The sequence below is a fragment of the Bison bison genome, unplaced genomic scaffold (genome assembly GCF_000754665.1).
Source record: "Bison bison bison isolate TAMUID 2011002044 unplaced genomic scaffold, Bison_UMD1.0 scf7180017864490, whole genome shotgun sequence".
Classification (NCBI taxonomy): Eukaryota; Metazoa; Chordata; class Mammalia; order Artiodactyla; family Bovidae; genus Bison; species Bison bison.
This window is the reverse complement of record NW_011495049.1, coordinates 7306803-7321408: the sequence shown is the minus strand read 5'-3', so window position 1 is coordinate 7321408 and position 14606 is coordinate 7306803. Positions and strand designations below refer to the sequence as shown.

The following is a 14606-nucleotide window of genomic DNA, read 5'->3' as shown; positions in this document are numbered from 1 at the left end:
AGTCACATAACAAAGAATAAAAAACCTAGAAATAAACTTAATTAAACAGGTGAAAAACATAGTCTCTGAAAACTATAAAACACTGAAAAATTTGATATAAAGAAATAAAGATATAAAGAAATGGAAAAATACAGTGTTCATGGACTGGAAGAATTAATATTGTTAAAATGACCATACTATCAAAAATAATCTGCAGATTTAATACAAATGCTGCCCAAATACCCATGACATTTTTCAGAGAAATAGAACAAATAATCCTAAAATTTGTATGGAACCACAAAAGACCCCAAATAGCCAAATCAATCCTGAGAAGAAAAGAATAAAGTTGGAGATATCATACACCCTGCTTTCAGAATACATTACAAAGCTACAGTAATCAAAACAGTATGGTACTGGCACAAAAACAGACACATATAACAATGGGACAAAATAGTGAGCCCCCAAATAAACCCATGCATTCATGGTCAATTAATTTATGACAAGAGGGCAAGGAGATATAATTGCAAAAGTCTCTTCAATAAGTGGCACTGGGAAAACTGTGCAACTGTAGTAAAAGGATGAAATTAAAACATCTTCTCAAACTGTATGTAGGAGTAACCTCAGATTAAAGACCTAAGAGTGGAAACCATAAAACTCCTAGCAGAAAATACATTAAAATGAAATACTCTTTAACATAAATCATATCAATATTTTTTTGGATCTATCTTCTAAGCAAAGGAAACAGAAACAACAACAAAAAAAGGACCTAATTAAGCTTAAAAATTTTCGCACAGCAAGAGAAATCATCAACAAAATGAAAAAACAACCTGCTGAATGGAAGAAAATATTTGCAAATGATATAACCTATATGGGGTTAACCTCCAAAATACATAAACAGCTCACATATAAGAAATATAAGAAAACCAAACAACCCAATTAAAAAATTGGCAAAGACCTGAATAGATAGTTTTCCAAAGACATACAGATGGCTAACAGGCAAATAAAAAGATGCTCAACAATCCGAATCATCAGACATACAAATCAAAACCACAATGAGTTATCATTTTACACCTGTCAGAACGCCTATCATCAAAAAGACCACAAATAAATATTGGTGAAGATGCAGAGAAAAGGGAACCCTATTACACTGTTTGTGGAAATGTAGACTGGTACAACCACTATGGAAAACAGTATAGCAGTTCCTCAGAAAACTGAAAATACTGCAGAACAACCATATGATTCAGCAATTCTACTACTGGGTATGTAGTGCATAAATATACACTTATATATATATTCATATATAGTCATATACACAGGAGTGTAATCTATAAAAATATTAAATCACTATGTTATATACCTGAAACTAACAGAATATTATAAATGAACTATATTTCAATTTTTTAAAAGGTAAAAAAGTCTTTGGGGAAAATTTTTTTAAGAGTCAAGTATCTTTCCAGCTCTGTCTCTATTCCCCTACCTGGGCTAATCTAAGGGCCTTCAAATCACCCTACACATTCCTACCTCCAAGCTTAGTTCTCATATTCCATCTCTTTCTCCTTCTCTTCTCTATCTACCCCAGTCCTACCTGGTCTTCAAGACCTGGGACAAACGCTTCTCCATAAAGCCAATTATCTCCTACTGAAGGAAATTATCACTTTAGGAACTCCTTTAACAATTACTTCTTTATGATTAACTTGTCAATTAATTATGCCTTATCTCATGACACTTACTCCATAGCCACATTGAGTTGATATTTGTCTTACACAGTAATTTTACAAATAGTCTTTTTTCTTAACTAGATTACAAACATCTTAAGAAAGCAGCCTTATCCTGACTTTTTTGTACCTCAGCACCTTTTACTATGCTTTTGCATGTCATCAAATTTAAATAAATGTGTATCATTTGAATTTCATCTACTTTCAGAGGTATATCAGGTGACCCTTTGAAGCTGATGCCCACACTAAACATAAGCTCTTTGAGGACCACTTTGTTCATCACTGTAGTCGCAGAACATAGCACTAGCTGGCGTTCAGGGGATGCTCGGTAATGCCGACACTTTGTCTTTGCTCACGTTTCAGTGCGTACTGTTTTTCATCATCATTGAAACAGTAGCCTCTAAAATAGGATTACCATGTGTTCTGGTTTTCCTGGGACAGTCCTGGTTGCCCCATCATAATTATTAACCATGCCCAGGTGTTCCAGTTTGAATAAATTACATGGCCACTCACCCTGAAACAGAAACAAATTCAGATACTACTTCCTTGTTTTCAACTCTGACTTTGACATCCTCCGCATGCTTTAGCTTTGGTTGTTTGCTTTTACTATGTCTTGGTGCTCACTTCTGAATCCTTTCAGGGTCTTCCTTATTTTCTTTGGATCCAGTTAGGTTTCCATCTATGCTTGGTTCAGTGATACACACAGGTTTAACATAACAAAGTTACTTGCTTCCATTTACCCTTTATAAAAGATGCCTCAAGACCTTGTTTTCTTTTATTAACATGAAATCTGTTTCTTGCATCATTGCTGGCATCTGAGTACTCACTGAGCAGCTTAGTAAAAAGACAAACTCATGTCTGGAATGAAGGATGAGAACACACTCAGTGAAGTCATATAAATTAAAATTTCAATTTTTTTGGAGTTTGGACCAAAACCCAACAACCTGAACAAATAAATGTGCATTTGCAAGTGTCTAAGGAGAGCCACCAATAATTAATTCTTAACTTTCTGTACAGTTACTTACTAGAGAACATTGTATAACTAAAGAAACATTCTTATGTTATCTCTGTTGAATTTGAAGCCCTCCTTTTTTTCAGATTATATTTATGATAAAAATCTAATTTTTTTCTTTTTTGGGTTATCCTCTTCGCTCCCACTTTTTAAAGCTTTTATGCTTTTAACTCTCTTTACCCATCATGCTTTTAATTTCAAAATATAGCTTATTTTTTTCTGTTACCTTTTACCTGAAAAAATTTGCACAACTATTAAGAATTATACTTATTTTGGGTTTTAAAAATCTATACTTATTTTGATATAAATTTTGATAGATGGCAAAAGTCTAAAATTTCTGGTATTCATAATGAAAGTTGGGCAGTACTTACTGTTTTAATCCATATTTCATTTTCAAGGTATAGTGTTGGAATTAATAATAGCACTAATACAAGGAGCAAAAGATGAGCCCTCATCTTAAAGGAGCTTATATTAATAGTCTATCTTGAAAATATCTTAAAAGTACTTAGACTATCTTGAAAGCATCACACATACACATACCATAGCTGAAGGATAATTTTAAGGTAGTTTATAAACAAGAGTGAGATTTAGTATTTAAACTACAAAGGTCAGCTCTTAGGCAATTCAAAGTCAGGGAAGATAGTTGTTTAAAGACAACTTTGGAGAAGAGTCGATTCTTTCCTCCTTGAAGACGGTATAAGGATAAATTACTGGAGGGGTAAAAGAGGCTTTTTAGGCAGTGAGTAGCTTGAGCCACATCTTGGTGGAAATTAGCATGGGTGAGAGATTGGCCTGATAGGAGTAGCTTTTTATTTAGGCAGTACCTCAGAGAGGACAGGAAGACAGAATGGCAAGAACCCTTGACACAGGACAAAACCCATAGGAAATAGACCAGAGGAGATCTATTCTCATTGAAGCTGGGGAGTGACTGGCTCCAGAGCTGCACCTGACCACGTCTCCTCCCCTTAGTCAGTGGGTAATCGACCTCCAAGGACTCGACCCTCTCCCCATACCTCTGTAAAAGCCAGTTTTGTCCTCCTTCCCACAATACAGTCTCAATAACATATCTGTCAACAGATAGTATAAAACTCTAAAACTGAGCTATTTCCACTTGTGCTATTTGTATAAGATCTAAACTCATTAAACAGAATCTTATTAGAATGAAAAAATATATCATTAATAAAACGTTACCAAGCTCCAGCAGATTTTGAACCTACTTTAAGCTTCATTTCATAGAATAAAATTTCATAGAATTGAAATTCATTCTCAAATGATAAAACATTTGAGATGATAAATGGAATGTAACCTGTATTCTTCTAAGCATGAAAGGAAACTCATTTTCTTGGAGAGTTGGTCTTGGAGAATTTTCTCACTAGGCAAAAGTTGGCTTTCCTAAAATAGTAGAGTTTAAAGAGAACCAACACCAACTGCTGCCTTTCCTTGTCTGCATCAATGTCATTGTCTCTGACAGCAGAATGTTAAGGACTTTCTGTTACTTTTACCTTTGGGGAAAGGATCAAAATGCCATCCATTCATCCAATACTGTAGTTGACACTGGCTAAGTCTAGTGAGCTCTGTAAGGGCAGAATTTAATGATGGCTACTTAGTGTGAAGTTTGTTATGTCTCCAGGACAGGAAGCAGCAGCATGTGTCTCCAACCTGGAGAGCAGCTTCCTGAAGTGCTGTGATAGTTTTCTCAGGCTGCCAAAACAGTACCAGAGTGAGTGTCTCACAGTTATGGGAGCTAGAAGTCTGTGATCAAGGTATCGGTCATGCTGGTTCCTTCTGTGGGGAGTGAGCAAGATCTGTTGCAGGTCTCTCCCCTAGCTTACAGCACTCTGCTGAAATCTTCAGCATTCCTTGGATAGTTGATGCATTACTTGACCTCTGCCTTCATCTTCATATGGGGTTCTCCCAGTGTGTGTGTACATGTATTTGCCCACACTGCCCCTTTATATAAGGGCACCAGTCACTGGACTAGGGGCCCATACTACTGCAGTAGAACCTCTTTTAACTTATTACACCTGCAATGACCCTATTTCCAAATAAGGTCACATTCTGGGCTACTGGGGGTTAGGACTTTAACATATGAATGGGGGGGTGGGACACAATTCAACCCTTAAAAAGTACTCAGCCCACTGTTACATCTCACTCTACCCTGGTTTCACCAAGGTTGACTGTGGTTGCCCCAAGGCCAGAATCTGACTGAGGTGGTGGAATTCACTCTGGCCACCTCTTCTTACTCCTCTGAGACTGCAGAGCCCCAACAGGCAGGCTAAGAGCCACACGGACACCAGGATCAATGAACCTCCTGCTACTTCTGCAGTATAGAGGGCAAAAGTAGGTCGGTGTAGGCTGGGCTGAGTCTCAGCCTTCAACTTAGAGCTGCACTCATGGTTCTCTTTCTGTCTGACAAGTGCCCACAACCTACGTCATGCCCTCCTTTGCAGGCTTGGTGCTGAGGTCAGCTGGCGAGGTGAAATGGCACAAGCAAATAGCCACCTCTTACCCTGCTAAGCTGCTTCTAGTCGGTGTCTCACTTCTTCATTCTCTTCTTAAAAGATATTTGGGTTTAAATAAAGGTTTTCTCCCTCCCAGCCTGATTTTTCCATCTGCTTGATTCCTGCAGTGAAGTCTCAACCCTGTTTGTCTGTCTTCTCATTGCTTGTTGCCATGGGAATGATTATAAGATGGCAAACTTCAACACTACCTTCAAAGCACCCTGAAAGAGATGGAGTAAATGGGCAGGATAGAAATGTGCTCTTAGCTGAACATATAGCTCTGATTATTGATGAAAACACAGTAGAGGCAAAGTTCAGAGTAACAAACGGTACATTAATATTTAAGTGTAAGTCAAATGAGTCCCCAAGACAAGCTTTCTCTTCTCTAAGGAACAGTAAGCACTAGACACTCAGGAACTGACCTTGTGACCCTTGTGATTCACAAAAAAACAAAAAACAAAAAAAGAATGCTTTGTGCTGAAGGAACAATATGCTTCAGCACTCCTGTGGAGAGGTTGAGTTGGATCTAGAGGTGTTGGCTTACTTCCTGAATCCCCTCAGCCCAAATGAAGGCACACCTGACATCCTGGGAATGCTAGGCTGCAGCCTTGGCTCCAAGGTGTTATGGGGAAAGGAAGTGCTGACTTGGAAGTCTGGTGATATTTTTTGTCATTCCTGGATAGAGGCAAGGAAATACCACAAAGAGATAAATAGGGAAAGAGATAAAGCTCTTTCTTTTTCATGAGAAAAACTACTGCCCAATAATTAAATAACCTACCCTCAAGTAGCATGATGTGTAGATGACACAGGAGTATAGCATCCTGGTCTGAGTTCTAGACATCCAAATGTTCAAAGTGAAGTTTCCATCATTGGCTTCACAATTATCCAGGTGCCAAGATGCTTTAGCTTGTGCAATCCTGCTGTGGTCTTAATGTAAAAATATCCCTTTTCCTTTTGTAATTTATTTTTTTGGTTATTTTATTTTAGATAAAAATATATACTCTGGAAGAACATGACAGTTTATCTGTTTGGGTTGAAAAGCATGTGAAAAGACCGGCATACTTGGTTTATCATCTCTTGTCCAACTTTACCAAGCGACCTTTGTGGGACCCCCACTACATGTAAGAATACATTTATAATACTTTCTTATTCCACCTTGACATCATGTAAAAATGACCCCACACCGCAGTCCATCTCCATCGCCCAATGTATGACCCACTGTTTTAACTGAAGAGTATTTGCTATAGCACAGTATCAGGAGCTGTTGGAGAGGCACAAAAATTATTCTGATCATCTAGTTTTCATCTGTATTTACTTGACATGCTTTTCCCACATCTATTGTAATCGTACCAGTAACTCTTCAAGGTTGATATTATTCCCACTTAACAGGAGAGAGGACCCAAGACTCACCAAGACTACACAGACAGTAAAGCAATGGGACCTCATTTGGAACCCAGGTCTGTCAGGCTCTAAATTCCCACACTCTTGTACTTTAAGACACAGTCTCATGAGGAAGTGAGACTTCCTCTTGCGGAAGTGATTATCAATTACTCTTGAGGAACTGATTATCAAATTGTACCTCCCACTCTTGATCTTTACTTGGTGGCCCTTCTTATTCTGGGAAACAGCACTCCCTGGTGAGAAGCTGGGAGAAGCAGCTGTGTAAGTAGACTCCTTCCTGCCTTCCCTGTCTGATCAGGGCCCACTGATGTCAACCTACATCTCTTGTTACTTCCTGTCTCCCACATCCCTAGTCCAACCTTCTCCACTCTCCCTCCTTTCCTGGAATGCATGGCTGTGCACCTGGTCAACTCTACTGTCAGGGTGACACTCCCTTCTCCAAGGAGTTCCAGTTCCTGGGTTGCAGGGCTCAGGCCTTAGGGACACCTTGCTTTATGGAAAGAACTGGCAAGATGGGCTTCCTATTATATTCAGCATTATTAATACCATTTACTTCCTAATTTGGAATAGGTAGAAATTCATCTCTTAAATGTCTAAATCTCACTATGATTAACAGCCCATAACAGACAATTTAATACCACTAAAGTGAAACAATGGAAACAGTGTCAGACTTTATTTTGGGGGGCTCTAAAATCACTGCAGATGGTGACTGCAGGCATGAAATTAAAAGACGCTTACTCCTTGGAAGGAAAGTTATGACCAACCTAGATAGCATATTCAAAAGCAGAGACATTACTTTGCCAACAAAGGTTCGTCTAGTCAAGGCTATGGTTTTTCCAGTGGTCATGTATGGACGTGAGAGTTGGACTGTAAAGAAGGCTGAGTGCCGAAGAATTGATGCTTTTGAACTGTGGTGTTGGAGAAGACTCTTGAGAGCCCCTTGGACTGCAAGGAGATCCAACCAGTCCATTCTGAAGATCAGCCCTGGGATTTCTTTGGAAGGAATGATGCTAAAACTGAAACTCCAGTACTTTGGCCACCTCATGCGAAGAGTTGACTCATTGGAAAAGACTCTGATGCTGGGAGGGATTGGGGGCAGGAGGAGAAGGGGACAGCGGAGGATGAGATGGCTGGATGGCATCACTGACTCGATGGACGTGAGTCTGAGTGAACTCCGGGAGTTGGTGATGGACAGGGAAGCCTGGCGTGCTACGATTCATGGGGTTGCAAAGAGTCGGACACAACTGAGCGACTGAACTGAACTGAACTGAACTGAAAGTGAAAACAACTCTAGGCTTATGTGTTATATTCACATAGATGCCAGAAGGATGCATCCTAGTTAATGTTATCGTTAGAAAACACTTCATGAGAAGAGAAACACTTCACAATTTTCTTGCATCAGTATCTGTAGATATAAGTACAAAGTTTTCAGCAAGCATAATGCCTAACCTTTGCTGCTCTTTCAAATGTTTCTCTCCACTATTTTCTACATCACCTGACATTCCAGGTGAATGAATAGAGGAATGAATGAATGAATTCCAATTCCATTAACTTTTTTTCTGCATCTATCTGATTCCGGTACTGTGCTAGGTATTTTCATTTGATCCTATGCCCATAGGTATTATTATCTACATATTACCTATACAATACACCATAGGTATTATTATCTACATTTTATGGATGAAAAAAAAGTGACTTGCCTAACACAACACAGCTACTCTAGGACTCAAAGGCAAGTTGTTTGACTCCAAGCTTAGTGCTTTCCCAATATACCATATTCCTTTACCTCAGAGTCCACAAAGGATTGTCCGTAAAGTTTGCTAGTCTTCAAAATATTAAATTGATTAATTAAATTGATTGATTAATATTAATTGATCCTAGAGAAAAATAATGTTCTGGAAAAAAGAAAAGTGCCTTTCTCTGCAGTGTTGAAGGCAGTGACCTTAGAGTCAGATGGCCAGCATTCTATCACAGGCAGAAGTATTCCTCCTGGCCAAACAACTCTAAAGATAGACTTTAAGAAATGATGCTGGCTTTGAGGAGTTGGTTATGTGAACAGAAGGGTGAATACAGACACCAATAATGAAGTTACCCAAACAAACAAAAGAAAGGCATGCCTTATTCTACCAGGTAGAAAAGTGTAGACTTTCTGTCACTGTTCTGTTTACCTAGGTCCTGTGAAGTCATAGACCGCGTAAGTGAAGATGATCAGATATATTATATCACTTGTCCTGTGGTGAATAATGACAAACCCAAAGACTTGGTAGTACTTGTTTCACGAAGAAGGCCGCTCGAAGATGGGTGAGTATTTGTAACTCAAGTGTTATAGCAAGGTCTTATAGTATAAAGTAGAAAGTAAAAGTTGATACGAAAATAAGGAAGTCAATGGAATAATCATTTCTGGTCTTGAATGATGTTCATATAAATTTTTTTCTAGATGAGGCTTTACTTATCATTAAAAAAAAACTATTTAAGTGCCAGCCATGTGCAAAGCACCATGGAGGACTCCTAAAGCAGTTCCCTTTCCTTTTATTCTGTGCACATGTAAAACTGATATTTAGCCAAGCTTTGAAGCATTCCATTACTGCTAAAAATGCAAAGAGAGCCAAATAAAACACTAGGAGTTGGTTTTGGTTCAGAATTTACAAAGGCTCTACTGTGCTACACACCCAAAATGGCTAGCTTTCAATCAGTGTGTCTGTTCAGGCTTCTCCATGGGCACTGGACTTCTCAGAGAATAAGCTCTAAGGAGAAGGGTCCCAAGAGTAAGTGTTCAGAGGGATAAGAAATGGAAGCTTCCAGGGTGGTTATGGTTTACCTCTAGAACTGGTCAGCATTATTGCTGATGTCAAAACAGGCCTATAGAAAAATCCCGCCCACATAGGATTAATACACATAGATGTTCAGTGTATTATCATCTGCTATGGCAAAAGATATTAGAAATAAACTGAAGCTTTCTCTTATAAATTATAGTAGAACCACACTATACCAGAATACTATGAAAGTGAAAGTGAAATCGCTCAGTCGTGTCAGATTCTTTGCAACCCATGGACTGTAGCCCACCAAGCTCCTCTGTCCATGGGATTCTCCAGGCAACAATATTGGAGTGGGTTGCCATTTCCTTCTCCAGGGGATCTTCCCGATCCAGGGATCGAACCCAGGTCTCCCACATTGCAGGCAGACGCTTTAACCTCTGTGCCACCAGGGAAGACCCAGAATACTATACCAGCATTAAAAAGGATGAAGTAGTTATGCTGCTGCTGCTGCTAAGTCGCTTCAGTCGTGTCCAACCCTGTGCGACCCCACAGACGGCAGCCCACCAGGCTCCCCCATCCCTGGGATTCTCCAGGCAAGAACACTGGAGTAGGTTGCCATTTCCTTCTCCAGTGCATGAAAGTGGAAAGTGAAAGTGAAGTCGCTCAATTGTGTCCAACTCTTAGCGACCCCATGGACTGCAGCCTACCAGGCTCCACCATCCATGGGATTTTCCAGGCAACAGTACTGGAGTAGGGTGAAGTAGTTATAGAGGTATTGATACAGGAAACACCTCTAAAGATTTATCACTACATGAAAAATCAAATTATAGACCAATATTTGTAAAATGGTTATATTTATGAATATAAACATATGAATATGAAAAATATGAAAAAACATATTCATATTTGAAAATATGAATATGCCCATTTGCTTACATAAATATTATTTATAAAAAGATCTGGAGGGTCACAATAAAATGTTAATTTTATTGGTGGTCCTCTTGGTTAAGGTAGACTGAAGGATGACTTCTGTTTTCTAATGTACAGGGTTCCTATTGTTTGAAGGTTCTTTAATACAATGGTATTATTTTTTCCATTAAAAAAGTGGACGAGACTGAAATAACAACCCATTAGAGCATACACACACACAAGTTTGGAGTCTGACTACAGCTCTGCAGAGTTATGCAAAGCATACGTAATTTTTAGGCAGAAAATATCTATGGCCCTTATTACTATTTCCTATACTTGAATTTAGCCATAGAGAATGTTTTTTATGCATATCACTCATGTAAAATATCTGGGTCTTCATAGTTTTACTTCTACTATATAAACGAGTTGCATTAACTGTAGGAATTTACTTTTCTTCACCATTTGCTGTTTCATTCACTGTTCTTCATTTCTCTCAAGAGCTTGGAAAATGTCCTTTTGTCTTTCAGTCACACTTACGTGGTGGCAGTGAGGTCGGTTATTCTGCCGTCAGTCCCACCTTCTCCACAGTATGTCAGAAGTGAAATCGAATGTGCTGGATTTCTTATCCATGCTACTGACAGCAGTTCGTGTACCGTAAGTTCGATGAAATGTGCACATTAATTTTCTCCTACAGATGCAGAGAAACCGTTTACCTGGATTTGCTAAATTAACTGTAATTCTGTAATGTATATCCACCCACACCCACCAGGGAATCCTCAGGTCACCCTTTCAGATCCATTTCCAAGGGACTGGGGTCATAGCCTCCCCTACACCAAAAAGACTGATATGCTTGCTTGAAAAGCTCCAATGAATAAGAAATTAAAATTGTTTTGTTTCACTTTGTTTTCTTGAAACAGGTATCTTACTTTAACCAGATTTCTGCTAGCATCCTTCCTTACTTTGCTGGAAACCTTGGTGGCTGGTCAAAATCTATCGAAGAGACAGCAGCCTCCTGTATACAGTTCATAGAGAGTGCTACTGATGATGGGCTGATAAGCATACTTTAAATCATCTGTCATTTTATTTCCCACTTGCAATTCCAAACTCCCTTAGTCCTGACACTTGACAAGTTTCTCGGCCACAAATAATTTCGTTATCAGTCTAAGAATAATGCAGTTGTGAAGAGGTTAAAAAACAAAATGCGTCCCAAGTCAAATACCAGTGATTTGGGTTAACATTAAAAGAGCTTTAAGACTCTGTTTTAGATCATCTGTGGCTCTGCTACCTTCCAGAGGCACAGGCAATGGAAAATTTCTCATAATCAATATTGTGTGTTCTATAAAATGGTGAAAGTTTGGTTAAAACAATCAAAACATTTTTAGGCTAGAGGGGTGAAACATATTCTGTTTGAAATTTTATAAAATGTTATAAAATCTGAAATGATACGTTGGCTAGGTGATTAGTAGTATGGGGTTGTTCCATGTACAGCAGGTATGAGTGTGTCAGAAGCACCTGACAAGATGTATTACATGTTTTAGAGCTTTAAATTAGGAAGACATTAAAACATAATGGAATCCAATCAATTTTAGTAATAGGAACTACTTTCCTGGTGTCATTTAACATATATCAAGGTAGCTGACCCATTTAGTATCTATTGCTATATACACTCACAAAGTACCTGCAAAATGTGATATTGTAGAGAAGAATGACCTGAGCTCTTCTTTCATAATCATTACATTAGAACTTTATTCCCTAGACTTTACATTTATTATTTTACTCTGTGATTTGTCTTGACTTATAAGACAAACCAGCATACATCAAGTTAACCTCCTCTACGGGACAACTTCTAAAATTTGAAGGGATTCTACATTAGAGTTTAGAGCACTTAAGAGATTAGATACATCTTGCTTTAGTTTGTCAAATCTTTACCTCTGTCCAGACCTGGTTGTAATTATTTTTATTAATCTGTGCCAACAGGTTTTCATTTATATGAATTTTGGACTATGTCCCAATCTTATGAATTAACATTTAAATACAATAAGAAGAGTGGACAGGCAGATTTAAATGCTTATACATTACATTCCAAAAGCAGATTTTTTAGAATATTTTTAGATTTTAAAAAATGTTAAAAAATGAGTAGTAAAGAGGGCTACAGTACACTAAAGTTTTGTATGCTAAAATTTCAGCCCTCTTCTACAACTGAAATGCTTTTAACTTTTGTCTTTCATACATCTCTGAATTTGTATTTTTTTTTTTTGAAACTTTTTTCTGAATCAAAGAATACAGTAACTTTGGCTGGATTACTTTTAGATACAAAGATGTTGCCCACTCTAACTTATAACACAGGCACAGTCCATACCAGCACTGTCCAATATGGTAGCCACTAACCACATGAGACCATTTAAATTCATTAAATTTTCAAATAAAATTTAAACATCAGCTACACTAGCCTCATTTTGATATTATTAGTCACATGACATTATCAGGTCATCATGGCCTAATCCGAACTGCTCACTTTCAGACTACTGGACTAAAGATTCTCTAAGAGGGCATGACACTGGAAAAGACAGCAGTGCATTCAGGCTTTACCTAGGGGATCTCAAAAAGTTTAAAACCTATTGCCCGAAACCATGACACAACTGACTAAGGCATTACTATTGTAAAATTCAACAATAGCCCTTACGTTTATATTTCCTTTTTTAATGGAAATTTGTTTGATTGCTCTTTCACTCATTCAATAAATATTAAGAACCTACTCTGTATGAGACACTTTTGGGCACTGTGGGTTCACCAAGTAACAGAAGGCTACTGATCACATCATAATAAAGTACATAAATAATATAGGATATTTGGTGGCTCAGATGATAAAGAATCTGCCCGAAATGCAGGAGACCTGGGTTTGATCCCTGGGCTGGGAAGAAGCCCTGGAGAAGGGAATGCAAACCACTCCAGTATTCTTGCCTGGAGAATTCCATGGACAAAGGAGCCTGGTGGTCCATGGGATCACAAAGAGTCAGACACAACTGAGCAACTAACACTTTCACTTTACTTTTCAGGAGATAAGTGTTAAACGGAAAAATAAAGCAGGGTAAATGATGTGCATGCTGGGGAGGTGTTGGAGGTGGCATATTTTAAACAGGGTGGTCACTTGCCAGAAGCAGCAGGAAAATGCTTCTACAGCTTCTGGCCTCCCTCCCCTGGGCTGAGAGGCCAGCGCTTGCGGCTCAGTGCAGAGGCCGGGGTTCCCCAGCCCCACTGAGTGTGTTCTTTGCAGGTGGGGCTGCAGAGCCTCCCCCACCCTCCTTACCTCTGCCACCCTCACTCCAGCTGGGCCAGGGCTGGAGGGGCCTGGTGAGGGCTTCCAGGAGTTGCCCTCATACCTGAGAATGCAGGAATGTGGACTAGGGGGTCAGAAGTCTGAAGCTTCCCATCTACTCCTTACAGACACTGCAAGTTAAAGATGTAAAATTTAATAACATTTTTCTGGCCATGAGACATGACTTTTAAACAACAAGGAGGTGTGTGGGGGGTGGGTGTTTCACATTGAAAGATAGTAAAAATATTCTATATAATGAATACAGAACTATACACATCCAGGATTTGGGCTTTGGTTATTGATGGCCTGATAGATTATTTAGGAATAATAAAGAAAACATTAAGAAAAAAAATAAAAATTAAAAAAAAATAGGGTGGTCAGAGTAGGCTCTACTGCGGGACATTTGAGTGAAGATCTGGAGGCAGAGAGGGACTGACCCATGAGGATTTCTGGATGTAGCATGTTTCCTATAGAATGACTGGCCCATGCAAAGTCTTTGAGATGGGAATGTTTCTGGCACATTCCAGGGAAAGCAGATGCTGGAGAGGCTGGAATAGAGCGAAATGTAATTAAAAACAGATGACTTGAGTACAATCTTCCTCGGCTTTCTTTGGTGCCTTGGCTTTAAGCAAACATGATTGATCCAAGGGTAAGCAGTGAAGCTGGTTCATCAGCAGCCATCCTCAAGCCCCTGGAGACTTAAGGACAGAGGGAACATAAAAATGTAGTCAGACTTACTTTCTCCTTTGGAGTGCTAAAATATCCTCCAGGAACACTTGAGATTTCATGCCCTTCTTGATGGTAAGGGTTTTCAAGTGCTTCTAACAGGACTGAAAGCTTTTTGATTAAGAAAGGAAACTCTTCCCTATTAATTCTTCCTGGTTTTAATGCAACAGAGTTTCTGATCTATATTCAGTTTTTCTATCATAAAGAATTCTAGAGGAAAAAAATGTGAAAACTGATCTGTATACTTTAGAATATATCTACCCTTATATGCAAATACCACTGCTGCTGCTG

General features: G+C 38.8%; 1 protein-coding gene across 1 annotated transcript in view; it reads left to right on the top strand.

The window, feature by feature from the left end:
* Nucleotides 1-13188, top strand: part of ACOT12 (acyl-CoA thioesterase 12) — a 42003-nt gene extending 28815 nt beyond the window's left edge. Inside the window, exons 12-15 of the mRNA XM_010863371.1 lie at nt 6195-6328; nt 8781-8909; nt 10801-10927; nt 11191-13188. Of these exons, the coding sequence (XP_010861673.1) occupies nt 6195-6328; nt 8781-8909; nt 10801-10927; nt 11191-11340 (540 nt within the window). The 3' untranslated portion in view covers nt 11341-13188. The remainder of the gene's footprint in view (nt 1-6194; nt 6329-8780; nt 8910-10800; nt 10928-11190) is intronic.
* Nucleotides 13189-14606: the final 1418 nt, after the last annotated feature.